Here is a 21,103-nt window from a genome sequence, read left to right on the forward strand (position 1 = left end):
TCCCGGCGTCAACAGGGTGCTGCGGGGTCCGTGCACGCGCAGTGGCACTGGTGCCAATGCGCACATGTGCAGTGGCTCCCTTCTCCGCACCGACCCCGACGCAACGTGGCGCAGGGCTACGGGGGCAGGGGCCGGCGCAGAAGAAAGAAGGCCCCCAGCCCGAGAGGCTGGCCCGCTGATCGGTGGGCCCCGATCACAGGCCAGGCCACAGCGGAGGACCCTTCCCCCCGCCCACAGGCCGACCCCTGGACCTTTCCACACCGAGGTCCCGCAAGTTAAGACCAAGTGTGAACGGCGCCGGCGGGACTCGGGTTTTTTGTTAAGGCCGTTCGGCCCATCCTGGGCTGCGAATCGCCATGGGGGCCCCGCAAAGTGGCCCCCGACCGGCGCCGCGCTGACCACGCTGGCGCCAAGGGAGCCGACTCTCCACAGATTGGGGCGGCATGGCGTGACTTGCTCTGGTCGCGGCGTTTCTCCGGCCCAGCCTCGGCCGAGAGAATCCAGCCCCACATTCCCTCCAGGCAGCTTTACCAATTCAGAGCATAACTGATAACTTTGGCAGGGGCTATTCACAATGTTATACCCTTATATATGGAAAAACATTAGAAATATAGCCAAATTCAACTACTGATGTTACTACTGGGGAGAGTGATTTTATGAATTCAACCCTAGTATCTACTGTATGGAACTGTCAAAAAAATGGCTCATGATGAATCAAGGGCTTGCCTTCAGGCAGAGCACTCAAAATGATGATCTACTGTATGTATAAACTAAACTTTGAAGTACTGAGTTAGTGCTGTATTGTCAGAGGTCTTCCGATCTGACCCTGTCTGCCTGTATCAGTGTTTCAGTGCTTTAGGCCACTAATCAAAGAAGAGAAGATAATGTCTTGGCCAATGATCCTTCCTCAGCCAATGCCACCAGCAATAGATTAATCAGTCTCGTGTCCCAAACCTGTTTCAGGGACTCTGCTGCATATAAAATGGTTGTTATGTTCACTTTTATAACACAGCAACTGCACATCAAAGCAATTCATTGTATATGAGTGATTTGGAATGTTTCTTTAAGCTGCTATACAAGTGCACAACTTTTTTTAAAATTGCCAACACCACACACAAAAAAGTAAATTACAGCCCTCAGGGAAAGACATGTTCACAAGGTGTGGGTTGAAGAATTAGGACTATTGTACTATTACCCCACGTTTATCTTGCACTCCCTTTGGGCATGATTTTCATGATTGTCGTGTAGGAATAAGGAATTTATCCTTTGATTTGATTCCATGGAAATATGCCACCCAGTGGTGTTGGTAATTTTAAAATTTATTCTACCAGAGGGTGGAGCACTGATTTTGGAGTTTATATGGGCGGGGAAGGTACCGTACCATGGGTGAAGAGTGCTCTGCTACAGAGGCAGAGACAGAAAGGGAGGGAGGTGGGGGGGGGGGGGGGGGGGGGGGGGAGGCAGAGTGGCTTAGATTCATAGACTTCATGGAATTTACAGTGCAAAAGGAGGCCATTCGGCCCATCGAGAAGAAGGCCACTTGGCCCATTAGAAAGAGCACCCCACTTAAAGCCCATACCTCCACCCTATCCATTTAACCCAGTAACCCCACCCAACCTTTTTGTGGATACTAAGGGCAATTTAGCATGGCCAATCCACCTAACCCATAAGACCATAAGACATAGGAGTAGAATTAGGCCCCTTGGCCCATCGAGTCTGTTCCGCCATTCAATCATGGCTGATATTTTCTCATCCCCTTTCTCCTGCCTTCTTGTCATAACCCCTGATCCCCTTATTAATCAAGAATCTATCTATCCCTGTCTTAAAGTGAATTGGCCTCCACAGCCTTCTGCGGCAATGAGTTCCACAGATTCACCGCCCTCTGGCTGAAGAAATTCCTCCTCATCTCTGTTTTAAAGGATCGTCCCTTTAGTCTAAGATGGTGTCCTCTGTACATCTTTGGACTGTGGAAGGAAACCAGAACATCCGGAGGAAACCCACGCAGACACAGGGAGAATGTGCAGACTCTGCACAGACAGTGACCTGAACCTGGGACCCAGGAGCTGTGAAGCAACTGTGCTAACTATTATGCTACCATTCTGCCCTTGGTTAGAGGAGGAATCTGGCAGAAGTCTGAGGGCTCTGGTGTCAGCCCCCTTTCCGTTAGTCCCAGAGACGTATACGGGAAGTTTGGTGGTGCAGTTGACTATCAGTAAATGGAACCAGTTGAAGAGGCATTTAAAGTCGGCTGACGCCACTTTGTAGGAACCACAGGTTTAAGCCGGTGGGGGGGTGGGGGGGGGGGGGGGGGGGGGGTGGGGCAGGGGGGGTGGATTGGAAGTGGATGGAAGTGGGGCTGGAGCGGGTTAGGGGTATGTTCTCGGAGGGGAGGTTTGTGGCGCTGGCCAAACTGCAGGAGAGGTTTGAGCTGCTATCAGGTAGCGAGTTTAGGTACATGCAGGTGTGGGACTTTGCACAAAAGAGTGGCAGGCGTTCCCAGTTACCGGAGTACATGCTGTTGGACAACTGATGCTCCCTAACAACTTGGGGGAGGGTAGGATTGGTTACATATACTGGCAGCTGGGGGAGCAAGACAACGCCAAGGGGGTGAGGATAAAGCGTTAGTTGGAGGATGAGTTTTTAAAAATAAATTTAGATTATCCAATTAATTTTTTCCAATTAAGGTGCAATTTAGCGTGGCCAATCCACCTAGCCTGCACATCTTTTGGGTTGTGGGGGCAAAACCCAAGCAAAACATGGGGAGAATGTGCAAACTCCACACAGACAGTGACCCAGAGCCGGGGCCTCAGCGCCATAAGGCAGCATTGCTAACCACTGTGGCGCCGTGCTGCCCTAAGTCAGACGAAGAATTGGGGAGGGAAATAGGATGGGGACTCTGGTGTGAGGCGATGAACTCAATCTCCTCCTGCGCGAGGATAAGCTTGATGCAGTTCAAGGTGGTGCACATAACCTAGGCGAGGATGAGTGGGTTCTTCCAGGGGGTGACCGACGGGTGTGAGAAGTGTGAACGGGGTCTTTGGAATCATAATCACATGTTCTGGGGTTGTGAGAAGCTGGAGAGCTTTTGTGAGGCATTGTTTGGGACTTTATCCAGAATAGTGGGGTGAGGTCAGGCCAGTCTGTCTTTAAGGTGGAGAACTTTGGGGTTTTGCAGGAGTCGGGACCAACCCATAATGCTTTGGGGCTTGAGGGGAGAGTCACTTCAGGGGCTCCAGAGATCGGGATGCCATGCTGTGCCAGGAAACATGCGACTAAACGCGCTCGTTATGGGACTTTGTTCTCATTTAGTTAAATCGCACCCTACATATTTTCAAATCAGAATTGTTTTGTAACGATAATGAGTTGCAACAATCTAAGGATTCAAATAAAGCAAATGAACAAAAAAAAAATCTTATCATCTGAAAACCCTAAAACTCCATGTCCAGGTGGCATTTATGTGACCGTTTGCACATTTAAAAGGCAGGTTAAATTATTCCACGGCGCCATATTTTGTTTTACAGGACGGCATGTGGCGCAGTGGTGAGCACTGGGACTGCGGCGCTGAGGACCTGGGTTCGAAACCCAGCCCTGGGTCACTGCCCGTGTGGAGTTTGCACATTCTCCCCATGTCTGCGTGGCTTTCATCCCCACAACAGAAAGATGTGCAGGTGAGGTGGATTGGCCATGCTAAATTGCCCCTTAATTGGAAAACAAAATAATTGTGTACTCTAAACTTATAAATAAAATTTAAAAATAGTTTTACAATGAATCTGTGAACAGCCTTCGGACATTTTACTGCGTTAAAGATGCTATATGAATTCAATTTGTTGTTGCCAGGTTTAAATCCATAATTAAGATTTGCACAAGTTTGTACGCATTTGGATAAAACATCGGATTTTTGTTTTGCTGCAGTATTTTGCACATATTGCATTCGGCAAATATCATTAACTCCAATGATCCCTTCCTTTGAATGGAGAACACTTTTGAAAGAAGCAATGGTCTGGTTAAAGGAAAAAACTTGTGTTGAGCACCCAATTTCCAACCATCTGACCATTTCCTTTTCTGTTTTAATAATAATAATCATAGCTTACAGTCACAAGTAGGCTTCAATGAAGTTACTGTGAAAAGCCCCTAGTCTCCACATTCTGGCGCCTGTTCGGGGAGGCCGGTACGGGAATTGAATCCGCGCTGCTGCCTTGTTCTGTATTACAAGCCAGCTGTTTAGCCCACTGTGCTAAACCAGCTGTTTCATCTCATGTCCTGTGAAGTATCCTTTTAGTAGCACAACTGGGACTATGAGTTTATCATTAGGGTAATCATGGACACCAAATGAATACTTATTTAAAATGCATTTGGATAGACATTTTATGTATCACCTTGTCACCTGTGTGAAACATAACATTTTGTAGACCTTAAAGTGCAGCTCCTTGTGTTTAAAAAAACAATATGGAATTAAAAAATTTTTAAATGACAAGTCCCTACCCGGTAGAACAGTCCTATAGTAGAAAGCAAAATGCTGCTTGATCCAGGGGTTATCAAAGTGACTGATATTGAAGTGCTTTTGTACAAGAAACATATATTGAAATAGGGATCTGGTGGTGTAACTGCCATAAGCCACGCCTTCATACAAGGAGCCATCCTTAATATCTTTTAGTAGGACCATCGACTTCTCCAGAATAGCAAGGACTTGTTTTGTCCATAGGTAAGCTTCTTGGAGATAACCTAGGGATCACAATGAGAAAGAAAGCATCTGAGTAAAATTGATGACATACTAAAATGACAATTTCAACAATAGCAACTCTTACAAAATGATACCTTTGAGCAAATGCCTGATTTTTGTTCAATAAAATTCATTAGAAATGGAGATGGTGCCAGAGGACAGGCAAACCACTAGTGCTATTCCTGTGCTTAAAAAGAAAACTAGAATACCTGGGAACAATAGTCGATATAGCGGAAAACCAGTGGTAAGAAAGTGGAAGCTTTATTGGAAGAAGTGACAGAAAAACATCAGAAACGAAAAACTTAATAAATAAGTTCAAAAGGTCATGTTTGACCAATTTTTTGTTCATTCTTCAAATAATTGAATAAAGAATACACAAGAGTAATAATGAAGTGCTAGATGTAACATATTTGATTATGCACTTTGACAAGGTCTTCGACAAGATACAATGATACAATGGGCAGCAGGGTAGCATGGTGGTTAGCATAAATGCTTCACAGCTCCAGGGTCCCAGGTTCGATTCCCGGCTGGGTCACTGTCTGTGTGGAGTCTGCACATCCTCCCCCTGTGTGCGTGGGTTTCCTCCGGGTGCTCCGGTTTCCTCCCACAGTCCAAAGATGTGCGGGTTAGGTGGATTGGTCATGCTAAATTGCCCGTAGTGTTCTAATAAAAAAGTAAGGTTAAGGGGGGTTGGGTTACGGGTATAGGGTGGATACGTGGGTTTGAGTAGGGTGATCATGGCTCGGCACAACATTGAGGGCCGAAGGGCCTGTTCTGTGCTGTACTGTTCTAAATTCTAAATGACAGTGGATTAATGACTACAAATAGACAATGTGGAGTCAGGAAATAAAAAGCAGAATGAAGAGCAAGCTGGCTATAAAACAGCAAGCAGGAAGCAAGGGTTAAGATTAGCTACTCACACAAGCAAAGGGGGGGAAACAAATTTGTTGCTGGCGCCAGTTGATGTAAATGTCTATTTCTGTGCTGCACACATTATTACCTTGTGTGTTAATATACATATATCATACTCAGTAAAACATTCTAAACTATTTTACAAGAGTATCATCAATCAAACTACGTCACCCAGTCACACGAGGCGATATTAAGGCAGATGCCCAAAAGCTTGGTCAAAGAGGTAGTTTAAAACAGCATATTAAAGAAGGAAAGAGAGGTAGAGTGGCGGAGAGGTTCTGAAAGGGAATTCCAGAACTCAGTGCCTTGGATGCGCAACAGGCCCGAGATGGAGTTTTGTGGGCCTGGAGTCATAAGAAGTACGAAAAGGTGTGGCCTTGGAGGGATTTGAAACAAAGGGTGACAATATCATAATGGAGGTAATGCTTAACCAGAAGCCAATGTAGGTTAGAAAACACAGGGGTGATGGGTGGACACATCTTGTGCCAGTTAAGACACTGGCAGCAGAGTTTTGGTTGGCATCAGGTTTACATAGGTTTACGTGCACGAATAGTCAAGCCTAAAGGTAACAAGGACACGGATATGGGTTTCAGTCGCAGATGAACTGAGGCAGGGAGAGTAATGGAAGTGGAAGTAGACCGCATAATGCTCAAAATATTTGATATAATTTTGCTTTCCCTTGTACAGCTATGTTGAGTGCCTTGGCCGGAATTTTCCAGCCGTTGGCATTCTCTGTTCCCGCTACCAGTGCACCCCACCTGCAGGTTTCTTGGCTACACAGGATGGCTTCAATGGGAAATCACATTGAAAAGCGGCAGAAACAGAGAATCCCAGACCTTATTAAAAACTTTTGGAAATGAAGATACTCTCGAAGCTATAAATTAAACACAGGTTATCTTAATCTTGACAACAGAACTTTTGTTATTTTTGGAATGAGTTTATTTTAGAATATTTAAAAAAAATAATATTTGATTGACAATGGTTTGCCAAAATATTTGCCAAATATTGTGAGAAAATGAAATGAAAATATCATGCGCCAAAAATTATGTGAACTGTTGATCTTATTTTCTTCCTCCTCCACCTCTCCCCGTGCCCCCTCAATAAAGCCAAACATCCGTTGTTACAAATTATTTTGTTTACGATGTCTGTCACTCCTGCTTCCCACATGGCATATGCCAAAGTAAGTTCAAACTTCTCAATTCTCAACTTCATGATACTGTACTGTAATCCAAATGTAACAATAGCACCCCCTTGTGATCGGAACCAGATATTTATATCTCTTCATGTGTTTTCACATTTGCAACTCTTGTAAAAAGTGGACTACATAATCACCTGACCAGATTTAGAATTGCTGAGCTGCAATTTTGATTTGATTAATTTCACTCAATCGGTTTGACTTGTCTCTGTATAAGTGACTTAACTATTTTCCTTAACTCTGCTTTTTGCTGGAGCTCACTGATTGCCTGCGTCTCTATTGCTGCTTTTGATTCCCTGGTCCTAATTATTGAGTGGAATGGGAGGGATGTTGTCTCAAATTCATGGTAAAAGACTTAGGGTGGGTTTTTCTGTGCCCCCAGGGTGTGTTTCACAGTGGCGGGGACAGTCTGCTATTGGCCAGTGGCGGGCTCAATGAGGGTTCTCGCTGTTTACACCCTCCTCTGCCAGAAACTGACAGGGGTTCACTCTCAGAGGAATTGGAAAATCCCACTGGTGGGCAGGCCAAAGTTCATTATTGCCACTCTTGATTCCGCATTGTGGTCGGAAGGGAAGCTTCCATGAGCAACCCAGGCACCTGCCTCTTTCAGGTAGAACACACTCGTAATAAACTAAATGACGTATTTAATTAAGGCAGCAATGCAATTTTCAGGTGCCAATTTATGCAGAAAGCACTGTGCTCTCTTCACCCATTGGACCAGGCATTGAGTCACCCCATTGGAATAGGTGTACATTATTTAACCCCTCGAACCTGTGCTGTCATTCAGTGAGATCATGGCTGATCTGAGATCTAGCTCCATATACTTGCCTTTGTCTCGAAATCCCTTAATACCTTTGGATAACGGAAAATCTCTGTTTTCTATTAACAATTGATCGAGCATTAATTGCTCTTTGTGGAAGAAAGCGTCAAAGCCACCTTTGTGTTTAGAAGTGTTTCCAAATTTCTCTCCTGAAAGGCCTGATTCCAATTGTTAGACTATGCCCCCTAGTCCCAGACTTTGCATATTCTTTTGAGTAAAACTGCACGACTCAAACCAAGTATTAAACATATTCCAAAATCATTTCCATAAAAAGGTTAGTGGAAAGCCTTAAAAGGAACTACATCAATTCAATTTTCTTTTTCCTAAAATTGCAACTTTTTATTTTTGATAACGAGAGATGCTTGGCATCAAGTGTAAAAACAAGAAATGCAAGAAGAGAGCATGAAAAGAAACTGGCAGCTGACATAAAAGGAAATCCCCAGGTTGTCTATAAACATACAAATAATAAAAAAGGGTGGAGATAGAAAGAGTAGGACCGCGTAGGTCAGGGAGGCAGGAGAAATAGCAGATGTACTTGGAATCTGTCTTTGCAAAGGAAGAAGATGCAACCCATGCTGGGGTGAGAGAGGAGTTAACTGGTACACCAGAAGAATTTACAATTGAGGTGGGAGCTATCTTTACTTTACTTTACTAAAATTGATACGGTGCCAGGACCAGATGAGATGCATCCCAGGGTACTGAGAGAAATGAGAGTGGAAGTTGCAGAGGCACCAGTTATAATCTTCCAGCCTTCCTCAGACACAGTGGTGGTGCCAGAGGACTAGAGAATCATAAATGTTACGCTCTTGTTCAAAAACGGGTGCTAGGAAACTTCTGGAAACTCTAGTTTGGGGTTTGGGACAAAAATAAGTAGTCATTTAGACAGGTACAGGAGACAAGTACAGGATAATTAAAGGCAGAATGGGGTCACCATGAAGGGAAAATCATGTTTCATTAATTTGCTGGAGTTTTTTGAGGCGGTGGCAGAGAAGGTTGATAAGTGCAATGTTGTTGAATAGTTCATGAAGCATATAGTATCCTCGGCTCTATCAATAGAGGAATTGAGCATAAGAGTAAGGAAATCATGTTGAATATGTTAGGCCTCATCTGGAGTACTGCATCTAGTTTTGGGTGCCATATTTGAGGAAGGACGTGAAGGCACTGGAGAGATAAACAAGAATGATCCCAGGGATAAACAAATTGACCTGTGCGGATAGATTAGAGAGATTGGGAATATTTTCCTTGGAGAAAAGAAAGCTGAGAGGACACTTGATAAAGATATTCAAGATCCTGAGGGGTATGGATAGGGTATATAGTGAGAAACCGTTCCTACTCGAGAGCATCACGAACTAGAGGGGGCACAAAGTCAAAATATTCTACAAAAGGAGTGATGTGAGGAAAATGTTTTCACCCCGTGGAAGGTTGGAGTCTGGGACGAACTTCCTGAGAGGTTGGTGGAGGCAGGTTTGATCAATGCATTCAAAGGGGAACTAGATTACTCTCTTAAAAGAAAGAATATATAAGGTTTTCTGGATAAAGCAGGGGAGCAGGACTCGATAAAATGCTCTTTCAGAGAACCAATGCAGACTCGATGAGCTGAATGGCCTCCCGCTGCACTATACAGAAGCTGTGTTCACAAAACAATAACTTATAGATGTATATGAATGGTAGATCAGTCCTCTTTTGAAAAGTCAGGTACCAAAATAGCTTCAAAACAACATTAGGCAGCCGGTCAAATTAAAACAAGAACAACTCTCTGGTGATTCTGCATTCTCGACCTGCTGGCATTTAAAAAAAATGTCCTCCTTTACTTTCTCCTTTTGACTTTCTGCCAAGACCTGAGGTTGGATTTTATGGGGGTGGGTGAAGGATTGGGGCATGCCGCCAGATGGAAAGCATCATCCTCTCCCTCCGAGATGAAAAGTTGGCTGATAGCCAACGCATTGCCATAACTCGCTGCCAGAGGGCCAAGCTAGGTGTGAGTGTGATTTCTGCCCCTAAGTGGGTGATAGCCCTGCCTCCAGGTTGGCAGGCAGCTGGGTCAGTCCTTGCAGCACCAGAACCCATAACTGGAGCCTGCTGGGACTGCAAGGAGGAGCAATACAAAGAGCAATGGCTGCTGGAGATGAGTATGTCCTGGGCTTTAGGGAGTAGAGGGGTTTGAGAACTCAGGGAGTGGGGGCAGGGGGAGGTGAGGTGAGAAGATTGTGTTTTGGAGGGCAGGTGGCAAGGAACAAAGGGGAGTGTAACATCTTGCGGGGGTGTCCTCAATGTCCACAGAGTACCCCCGGCATTATATGCCGGCCACCCCACCCCCCTCTTATTTCTGGCCCTTTTTCAACCTGACCTAATTAAACACAATGCCCACTGCTGCCTGCCTGCCCAAATCAACCATGTTATGCTGTGGGCAATGTTTTATCCTGGTTGGTTGGCTTAGTAGCAAGCTCAATTGATCTTAAATTATTTATTTAAATATGGCTGGCGGGCTACTAATTTTAGAGCCCATCCACCCATTGCATGTGAGGCAACTGGGGGGTGGGGGGAGGTGGTGGGCTGCACACCACTTGTCTTTCATGCACTCGCACGCCGAAAAACTGTCCGGCCCCTGTGCCCCAAGGCAGTGGTTCCTTAACCTTGAGCATAGAATGTAAAGTGTGTGCAGCCTGTTAAATCGGTGAGGCTCACGACAGACAATGCCAAAGTGTATCTTTTTTATAAATGTCTTTTTTAATTGGGTTTTTGAACAAGGTATAATTACCGTTATGTACACAGGATAAGAAACATATATATACACATATATAGAAGAGAAAGGCACACCCAAACATACCAAAGAGAAGAAAATAGTACACAGTAAAAAAAAATACAATAAAAAATGAAATAGAATAACTGGTAGGGTATTGTGCACCAGCACGACAGCGGCAGCTCTGTACACCTGGCAAAGGGGGGGGGGGGGGGGGGGGGGGGGTGGTTGGGGAGGCAAATATACATTTGGGTGCCGGGGAGATAATTACAGTGTGCGATATTGGCTGTGTTTCGTATCTTACCCAACATCTAGACACACACATTACTCCCATTTTAAAAGAAATGAATGCCTGTGTCAAACTAATATAATGCAAACATGTAAACTAACACTAGATGGCTCCACTTGACAGATGTTTGGCTCTCCTGACTTCAATATGAGTATCTATGGGCATTAATGAAGTTCCAGTGAATTAAGAGGACATCCAGGAATTCAACAAAACATATGATCAGCCCTCCCACTGATCAGTGGACAACCCAGGCCTCATGCCAAAAGCTTGGAGGAGTTTGCATAAATGATGCTGTTGACCCACATAACAGCAACACATGCGAGGCCTCTGGCTGCCCCTTCGATGTCACAGGAAGGTAGTAGAGACATGCTGCTCCGGCAGCTGCAAAACAGGCAGCCTGCAATGGCTAACCCAGCCCTAAGGCTTGAACATTAACCCCCAAGATCTGATTGGGTTGGGTGCAGATGAAAAATAAAATATGTAGAAATATCAAACCTGACTCCAAACTTCTAGATTTAAAGGAAGCGAGCAAGAGAACGGCCCCAGGAGGCCTCCATTTAAAGAGATTTTAATTTTTTTTAAAAAACTCATTGTGGTTGTGTTTCTTAGGGCTGGGGAAACCCAGCAGGTAAAAGGAGGTGTGAAAGGCTGAATCTATAAAGTAGGTGCAGCATTGCCTCAGGCCGGAGAGAAGCCCGCCTGCACCAACAAACTTAATTTCTTAAATTGAAACAGAAAATGCTGGATGAATTCAGCAGGTCCAGCAACATCTGTGGAGAGATAAACAGAGTTAAGGTTTTGAGTCTGTCTGACTGTTCTTCAGGGCTAAGGAAGAATCATACAGACTCGAAACGCTAACTCCCCTCTCCAATGATGCGGCCAAACCTGCTGCGTTTATCCAGCATTTTGCGTTTTTATTTCAGATTTCACAGTACTTTGCTTTTAAAATATTGATAGATACATACATAGAAGATAGGAGCAGGAGGAGGCCTTTTGGCCCTTCGAGCCTGCTTCGCCATCCATCACGATCATGGCTGATCATCCAACTCAATAGCCTAATCCTGCTTTCTCCACTTAGCCTTTGATCCCATTCTCCCCAAGTGCTATACCCAGCCCCCTCTTGAATATATTCAAAGTTTTAGCATCAACTACGTCCTGTGGTAATGAATTCCACAGGCTCACCACTCTTTGTGTGAAGAAATGTCTCCTTATCTCTGTCCGAAATGGTTTACCCTGAATCCTCAGGCTGTGACCCCTGGTTCTGGACACACCCATCATTGGTAACACCTTCCCTACATCTACCCTGTCTAGTCCTGTTAGAATTTTATAAGTCTCTATGAGATCCCCCCCATTCTTCTGAACTCCAGCGAGAACAATCCCAACCTAGTCAATCTCTCCTCATATTACAGTCCCGCCATCCCTGGAATCAGTCTGGTAAACCTTCGCTGCCTTCCCTCGAGAGCAAGAACATCCTTCCTCAGAGAAGGAGACCAAGACTGCACACAATACTCCAAGTGTGGCCTCACCAAGGCCCTGTACAATTACAGCAACACGTCCCTGCTTCTATACTCGAAACCTCTTGCAATGAAGGCCAACATACCATTAACCTTCTTTACCGTCTGCTGCACCTGCATACTTACCTTCAGCGAATGGTGCACAAGGACACCCAGGTCCCGCTGCACATTCCCCTCTCCCAATTTACAACCATTCAGATAGTAACCTGCCTTCCCGTTTTTGCTTCCAAAATGAATAACCTCACACTTATCCAAATTATGCTGCATCTGCCATTGGTTTGCCCACTCGCCCAACCTGTCCAGATCTTGCTGTAGGATCCCTGCATCCTCGTCACAATTCACCCTCCCACCTAATTTGTTATCATATGCAAACTTTGAGATGTTACATTTTGTTCCTTCATCCAAATCATTAATATATATTGTGAATAGCTGGGGTCCACAATATATATTAATGATTTGGATGAGGGAACAAATATGCTTAATTGCTCGTCCGTCCATGATCAACTGACACTTCTCATACCCTAATCTTTGGCTCACAATCTCCCGCCAAGGTCTTGCCCCCCCACACTGTACAACTTTGACTGTGATCACCCCTGCCCCTGTGCCTCTTCCTTCCCTCCTCTCCATTCCCCAATGGAGTCAAAATGTCAATCAGGTAAAATAAGCCCTGGAGTTAATTTCAGTAGGTCACTTGGACGTGTCGATGGCCCAGCTAGAATTGCTCTCTCCCTATAAATACGGGAAACCAGCTGTCCCAAGAGGTTCCCAGTCACAGTTAATCTTCAGCCATAACCCATGCCCCTATCATCAAATAGCTCTAGAAGGAGCATTGGATTGAAAGTTGCCAGAGTCCCAGAGGACAATAGGCTGCTCTCCTTTGAGAGAGAGAGCTGACTGGTGGTGTTTAACCTGAGGGTACCACACCTGAGGCGAGGGACAAGGTTGAGAAGGCGGGGCCTATGAAGGTCGTTCAGCCGGTACGGGAATTGAACGACAGCTGTTGGCATCACTCCGTGTCAGGAACCAGCTGTCCAGCCAGCAGAGCTGGAGCATTGGACTATACAGGTAGTCATGGCAATAAATAAGTCTGTCCAGCAAACAATTCTTTTGGAAAGTACAGGTGAACTGATCATCAGCAACGTGCTTAACTGCTGAAGAGTGAGAATTGCCCTGTGATGTGTGACTGTTCAGACAGTGGAGAGTTGAGTGAAGCTGGAGTAGCAGGGATAAGGCTTCACACTATTTTTTTTTGAATAAACATGGCTAATTCCTAAAATTCTAGAACTGGACAATGACCGTTTCAAATGACTGAAGCCATGTTTTCAAACAATAGGAACTAATCTGGCAGTACCAAAAGAGTTTGCTCCTCATCTCTGAAAAGAGGCTAATATGTGGAGGGAATGCAGCGAAGGTTTACCAGGCTGATTCCTGGGATGGCGGGACTGTCATATGGGAAGAGACTAAACCGGTTAGGATTTTATTCAGTTGAGGCCAAAACATTGTGTAATTTCAAGAAGGAATTAGATATAGCTCTTGGGGCTAAAGGGACCAAGAGATATTGGGGAAGGCGGGATCAGGGTATTGAACTTGATGATTAGCCATGATCATAATTATTGGTGTAGGAGGCTCTAAGGGCTGAATGGCCTCCTGCTGCAAACCCTGTGGACTAGGCCAAATTCAAATGGAAATATATAAAAGCCATCTACATTTCCTAAGCTTGACCTGGTCACTGGAGTCCAGTCATTTGCTAGGAGAAAGGACCCTGCAATATTTCTTACAAATTCTTAATGGTTTGAACATTAACAATGACAGGAACCCAGACAAAGAAATATACACCCTTTGTCAAAGCTAAAATAGAGTGGTGGGTGTCATGTGATATGACCCCGACCCGCTCCCTTAGCTGGGAGGACCAGTTTTAGTGTCTTGCTGTGTTATAAATCAGTCTGCTATCTTTCACCTACCAAGCAGCAGCATAGAAAGGGGCCTTGTCCAGGTTGAATACCTGGCCCCATCTACATCATTTCTACTGGCACTCCTTAACTCCTATATCACTGCCTAAAGGACAAATTCATCTCTGCCTGCCTATCTCATCACAGACGTCGCTTCTATTATCCAGGACGTTTTTAGGCTGCCGATCTGTGTGAAGTAATATACCATTACATTTTGATTCTGGACTCTTAACTCACGTGAAATAATAATTCTTTACTCTGTGGTCTTTTCCCTGTACATCTTTTTTTCTCTATCCCTCTCTTTTATTGTATGAGTGAAAAGGAAGCATTGCTGCCTTCTTCCTCTCATGTTTGTGTATGGAAATAAACTAACTCTCTGAATTTACCCAATATCAAGTTTTCTGTGGGGTTATTAATAGAAATTGGATCAAACCAAAATGAAAGGGCTTTGTGTTTGGACTGGCTTGATGGGGATGTGGCAGCCATCTTGGATGGGCCTGGAGGTGACGCAAGTTGGGGCAATGCTGGATTACCTCAGTGCGTGGATATGGCTGATCTTCGGTTGGGGGGGGGGCACAGTCAGAGGCCCCCTGTCTGGTTGATTAGATGAAATGTGAGGGGGTTGAATATGAGTGACCCAGCGAGGGGGGACCAGTAAAAAAGTCTTGGCTGTTTGCGCACCTGAAGAGTTTGAAGGCAGATGAGGTTTTCCCAGGAGACCCATCTGAAGATCAAAGATCAAACAAGGCTGCGGAAGGGTTGGGTGGGACAGGTATATAACTCGGGTTTTGATTGTAAGGCGCGTCAACCCACCGCTGTATTGATTAATAAGAGGGTAACTTTTTCTTTATTAATATATTAGCAGACTCAGGTGGCAGGTACATAATCATAGAATCCCTAGAGTGTAGAAGGATGGCATTCGGACCATCGAGTCTGCACCGGCCCTTGGAAAGAGTACCCTACTTAAGCCCATGCCTCCACCCTATTCCCGTAGCCGACCTAACCTTTTGGACATTGAGGGGCAATTTAGCATGACCAATCCACCTGACCTGCACTTCTTTGGACTCTGGGTGGAAACCAGAGCACCCGGAGGAAACCCAAGCGGACACGGGGAGAAAATGAAAACTCCACGCAGTCTCCCGAAGCCGGAATTGAACCTGAGTCCCTGGAGCTGTGAGGCAGCAGTCTTAACTACTGTGCCACCGATCAGCGGGTCGCTGGCGGGTATTGGTTAATGTGCATGCACCTAACTGGGGTGACATGGCATTTATTAATAAGGTCATGGCTTCTATCCCAGACCTTGATTTAATGTGGTTAATTATGGGGGAGGGGGGAGTGGGGGGCTTCAATTGTGTTTCAGATCCTAGTTTGGATAGGTAGAGTCCCAAGTCTCTGAGTCCATCTGGGGTGGCGAAGGAGTTATTGGTGTTCATGGAACAGACGGGGGTGGCAGCCCCATAGAGACTTAAGTTTCCGAGGGATGAGGTGATTTTTTTCTTCCCACATCCCATTGGGTTTACTCCCAGATTCGCTTCTTCGTGGTGGGAAGGCCATTTCTCCCTGGTGTGGTGGGTGGGGTACTTGCCAATCGTGATATTGGATCGTGATCTGCATTTTGTGGACTTGATGTTGGAGTCAAGCCGCTCTCAGTGACTCCGCTGGAGATTGGACATGGTGTCGATCGCGGATAAGGGATTTTGTGAGCAGATATACAAAAGTTCAACTGTGATCTTACTGAATGTCTGAGGGGGCCCCATGAACATATGGCCTTTTCCTCCTCCTACTTCTCAGGTTGCTGTGTTTAAGGCATTATGTAATAAGTCAATGCTCCAAAACATTTACTGGCAACTGATTTCAAACATTTTAATTTTACACAAAAGTTTATTACATCTCTGTTTCACATAAATAATTATTGTTGTTCTGAAACTTTGCCAGAGTCGTTTAAAGGATTTGAAAGCTTTATATTTTGCATGCTCAGGGGGTTGAGGTATATCATTAGAGATGGAAAAAATTACAGCTGCCTAGCCACAATTTCCTAAGATGCACTCTTGGCAAGCATTGGATCACAAAATCACACGAGTCAGTCACATGAGAAGTTCAACGAAGTCTCATCTTATGTCTCTTACTGATGACATGAGACAGGTTTTAACACTAATCAGATTTTCACACTGGCGGTGAGGGTTGGAAAGGAAACAGTGTCGTTAAAGATGTATTTCCAAGTAGCACAGCTGTCATCTTAAGGAAGCGTTCCCGTGTTTCACAATCACGTTACTAACAACCTCAATAAACATGTCGTTAGCAAAATGCCTATGTCTATGGTGACGTGAGGTTGAGAGAGAAAAGGACCATGTTCTGAAGTGACATCTGAGGACAAATAGCACAATCTTGTGCTCTTAAGAAAAGCTTCACCCACCAGACGTAGGCATCAAGAATTCAAGCACAGAGATGGGGGGGGGGGGGGGGCATCCACAATGGGACAGGAAATCCTGTGAGGTCCACTGATCATCACACATGATTCTCTGCTGTATGCTTGAGCAGTATGCTTGAGCAGCCAATGTGCTGCATTGCTGTACTTAACCTGCACTGTTCAAATAAACCGTCAATCACGTTGGAATTGGATAGTTGAATAGCAAGTACGATTCAATACTGGGGTAATATAAGTTGATCAAAAATATGATTCCACAAATGGTGTATCATCAAACTAAGTGCAACAAAGGCAGATTTGAATGTGTTAGTCCAATTAACATTGCAAGCCAGCAATTTACTGTTTCGCCTCTGTCACTGAAAACAGGAAATGGAAATGAACAGACATAAAGAAACCTTGACAGAAATGCCTTATAGGTGGCAAATGCTCCATCATTTAAATGAATTGACAGAAAGTAGAGCAATGCAACAGTACTGCTCAGCAACTCCTTGCAGTTTTTTTTTTCTTGAAGTACTGCTCCCACACCCAGCACAAAAATCTATCACCTATGCAGCCACAAAACCAAGTCTGAGAGAGCAGCCTACTGTATCATGGCTAAATATTCAATGCTATGATGGATGATACTGGTACAAAGCAGATAGCCCTGTTCACCATTCTACAACTGTGCTATGTGCTTAAAGGATTCAAAGGCACAGATCTTGGGTGGGCAGCTGGCCTTTTCTGTGACAGGCAGCATGTCCTCACAGTAGATGCTCCACTTCTACTGCCATGTCCCTGATGAATCAGAGTATCTGCAGGACCAAGTTCCTGCTATTAATTCAAGTAGTTTGCCTCTACCTGTAAGATCAGATTGGAGGGTCACCTTGATGGTGCAGTTTGCTCTGCCTGACCGTATCCTCCAGTGCTCTTCCTCTATTTGCTCAAAACACCTAAGCAATTGGACTAAGGTTGAGGATGTCCCCAAAACAGGAGTGTCAAAACAGCAGAACCAAGAATTTCCTTGGATTTTGAGCCCAGCTCTCAACTGTCAGTTTCTCAGAAGTACTGTATGGTGAGGAATCATGGTTTCCACTGCACTTCTGTCAAAGTTATGTCCTCCGACACTTTGAGGGAATTACTTGCCAAACACGCTAACAGAGGAGGAAGAAAAATGGTAAAACAGGGGTGGGAGTGGGGAGGAAAGCTTTAATACACAGTTGGTCTTAAAGGCCTCTTTAAAAGCACTAAAATGACGCAACCATAACACATAGGAGCAGAATTAGGCTACTCGGCCCATCAAGTCTGCTCCGCCATTCAATTATGGCTGATAGTTTCTCATCGCCATTTTCTGCCTTCTCCCCATAACCCCTGATCCCCTTATTAATCAAGTACCTATCTATCTCGGTCTTAAAAAGACTCTGATTTGGCCTCCACAGCCTTCTGCGGCAAAGAGTTCCACAGATTCAGCACCCTCTAACTGAAGAAATTCCTCCTCATCTGTTTTAAAGGATCGTCCTTTTAGTCTGAGATGGTGTCCTCTGGTTCTAGTTTTTCCTACAAGTGGAAACATCCTCTTGTTGCAACCTTTTGTTGCCCTGGATAATTACTATATAAGGATAGGCTTATGACTCAGGGCTATTCCAGTGCAAATGTCAGAAAATTGCCTGACTGACCTCATTTGAATTTTGGAACTGAGAAACTAACTAGACTAACACTCACACTTGAAGACCCAAACAGAAAATGAAGTTGGAAACTAAATTGGAAAGCATCCAGTGTAAGCAATAGTTAGCGGAATTTTTATTCAATTATACCCACTTCATGTCTATTTCTCGGATGTAATTGATCCAAAGATTTACAATTATCTTATGCAATAAAATGTGGAATCAATTGAAGAATAAACAAAAAGCTCTAATAGCTCTTAATGCTTGCTGAATGAAAATCCCCACTCCTGATTCGACCAGAAGAGCAAGAAGCAAAATCCTGTGGATGCTGGAAATCTAAAACAAAAAGCAGCAAGTGCTGGAAATACTCAGCAGATCTCGCAACATTCATGGCGTGGGATGTAGATTTAGCATTTCAGGCTGATGATCTTTCATCAGAACTGGCTATAAAGGTCATGGGCCTGAAAATTTCACTTTCATTTCTCGCTGCACAGATGCTACCTAACTTGGACAATGAATTAGACTTAAATGCTGAGAGCATGATTAAGAAGTTTGCAGATGATGCTAAAATTGGACATAATATTGATGGTAAGTGTAAAAGTATTGGGTTGCAATAACTGAGGCTAACAACAATTGGTGTTTATTAACAGCAATCGAGCAACTCATACGTGTTCTATGTCTGCCCACGCTCTGGGAGAACACCCACACTTCCGACTTGTGACCTCTTTTATACCCACAGCATCCCAATGTCCATGTGACCACCCAATCTACACCTTCCCCCATTTGCTTTGGGACAACCGGTAGTACTGAGGTGTAACAATGTAGGAGAACAGTCACAAGGTGTAAACTATTGACCGCATATAAAATTCAACAGGGCTAACAACATTTAACCATTTACAATGTACAGAATAGTTGCCCTTGGGTTGGTGTCTTCAGTGCGAATAGCATCAGATGTTCTTGTGGTACCCTAAGGCTACAGGGCTTGATGCGTTGGCCTCTGGATGGGTCTCCATTTCCATTCGCATGGGGGCCTGAATTGCAGGCTAGATACATGGGGTATGGTGTTGGTTGATGGTGATGGTTCAGGTTATGCAGGGACTGAGCATCTTCTGAGGAGACGACTTGACTGTTTGGCCATGGAGCGTGACTGTATATCACTGCCAATTTGTCGTGTCTGCGGATAGTCTGGATTCTATTTGACCAGGTTCTAAAGAGTAGAGTGTTTGTGAACATTTCAATCATAATACATCTGTCCCCTTCATTCATAAGGGCCCCACTCAAGTTTGTTTTGGCTTTTCAATGCAAGAAGGACTTGGCAATGGAAATTTGTAATCCTGGTGCACCCAGAGAAATTGTGATGTGCTGATAATGGCAGACCTGTCTGTGCATATTTTGCAAGCTGAGAATTATATCTTAGAAGTCTGTCTAGCCTCAGGCACATTTCTCAAGCAGATGTTTGGGTGAATACACTGTCCTTTCTGCCAGGCTATTGGATGATGGACTACTTGTGATGTGCTCAAAGTCCCATACGTGAAAAGTTCCTTAACTCTCAGGAAATGAACTGACAAGCACGGCCTGTCATTAGACGCTGTGGGATGCCGTGAGTAGCGAAATGTCTATTGAGCTGGAATTTAACCATGTTGCTCTTTATGTCTGGTTGGAGTTTCAAACCAACCAGAATATGAGTCAACTCAAACCAAGTGCTGCTCCATTAAAAAATATCTGAACGACCATGGGAGATCCAGGACCTTAGGTAGGTGCGGTGGTTCTTTGGTTTGATGCGGCTTGATTGCATTGCATGGCACGTACCTGGTACCCCTCAGTCCATGTCCACATTGTTGGCCAGTATAGGGATTCCTTTGCCCTGTACCTGGTTGCCTCCAACCCTTGGTGGCCTTGGTGGAGCTGCTAGGTGTAGTCCCTCTGCACAGAGGCGGGGATGACAAACCACTGACTACGCAGTATCAGCCCATATTGTACAAATGGCTCCACATGCAAGGAGAAGAATGTGCATGGCTTGTGGGGAAGCTCCGTTGAGGACTCGGGCCAGCCTTTCATAATGACTTTGTATAGTTGCCTGCAGATGAGATCCGCTTGTAAGACACCCTTCAGTTCCTTTATTTGTCGAGATGAGAGGACCTGTATGGTCATGATATCCTCCACACAATCTGCCTGGTCAGTGGTAGGTTGGAAGACTCTGGAAAGATCATCAGCAAGGTGCAGCGTACAGCTCCTTACCTTGTTTGCAGATGACAGCTTGGGCATCTTGCACTGCAATCATGCAGAAGCAGTGTGAAGAGGCTGATGACCAGTTTCAAGTCATGAAATTTCTGAAAAGCGAGGAAAAGGGCGAGGAGTTCCTTCTCGATTTGGACGTAACGAGTCTCAGTGTCAGTGAGGGCCCATGATGTAAAGGCTGCTGGTCTGCCATCCTGCCATTCGTGCTGGGAAGTATCTGCTGATAGGAGTACAGGGGCTTGAATGTCAAAATGTTGTAACACTGGAGGTGCTGAGAGTGCCTGTTTGAGCTTGTTGAATGCAAGTGTTCCTGCCAACACCATTCGGCATCTTAGTGGAGGAGCTGACAAAGAGGTCCAGAGACCTCTCTGTAGCAAGGAATGAACTTGAAAAGATAATTCATCATACCAAGGAAACACTGCAAGGCATGCTTGTCCTTGCGATTGGACATCTATCATATAGCTGTTGCCTTGTCTGCATCTGGCTTCACACTATCAGCTGTGAGCTAGTGGCCCACATAGGGAATCTGATTGACCCTGAATCTGCATTTAGCAGGGTTGAGTTTTAACTGTATGGCCCTGATTCTGTCGAGGATTAAACAAAGATCTGTGTTCTTTTCCTGCATTGTTCGACCCCAGATCAGGGTGTCATTGCCGATAAT

The 21,103-nt window shown here is 44.9% G+C and overlaps 1 protein-coding gene across 2 annotated transcripts in view; it reads right to left on the reverse strand.

The window, feature by feature from the left end:
* Positions 1-21,103, reverse strand: part of dse (dermatan sulfate epimerase) — a 102,361-nt gene that overhangs the window by 12,180 nt on the left and 69,078 nt on the right. For both annotated transcript variants that reach the window (XM_038799635.1, XM_038799636.1), the window contains one exon: positions 4,483-4,722. In XM_038799635.1, the coding sequence (XP_038655563.1) occupies positions 4,483-4,722 (240 nt within the window). The remainder of the gene's footprint in view (positions 1-4,482; positions 4,723-21,103) is intronic.

The sequence above is a fragment of the Scyliorhinus canicula genome, chromosome 6 (assembly GCF_902713615.1).
Source record: "Scyliorhinus canicula chromosome 6, sScyCan1.1, whole genome shotgun sequence".
In the NCBI taxonomy this organism is placed as follows: Eukaryota; Metazoa; Chordata; class Chondrichthyes; order Carcharhiniformes; family Scyliorhinidae; genus Scyliorhinus; species Scyliorhinus canicula.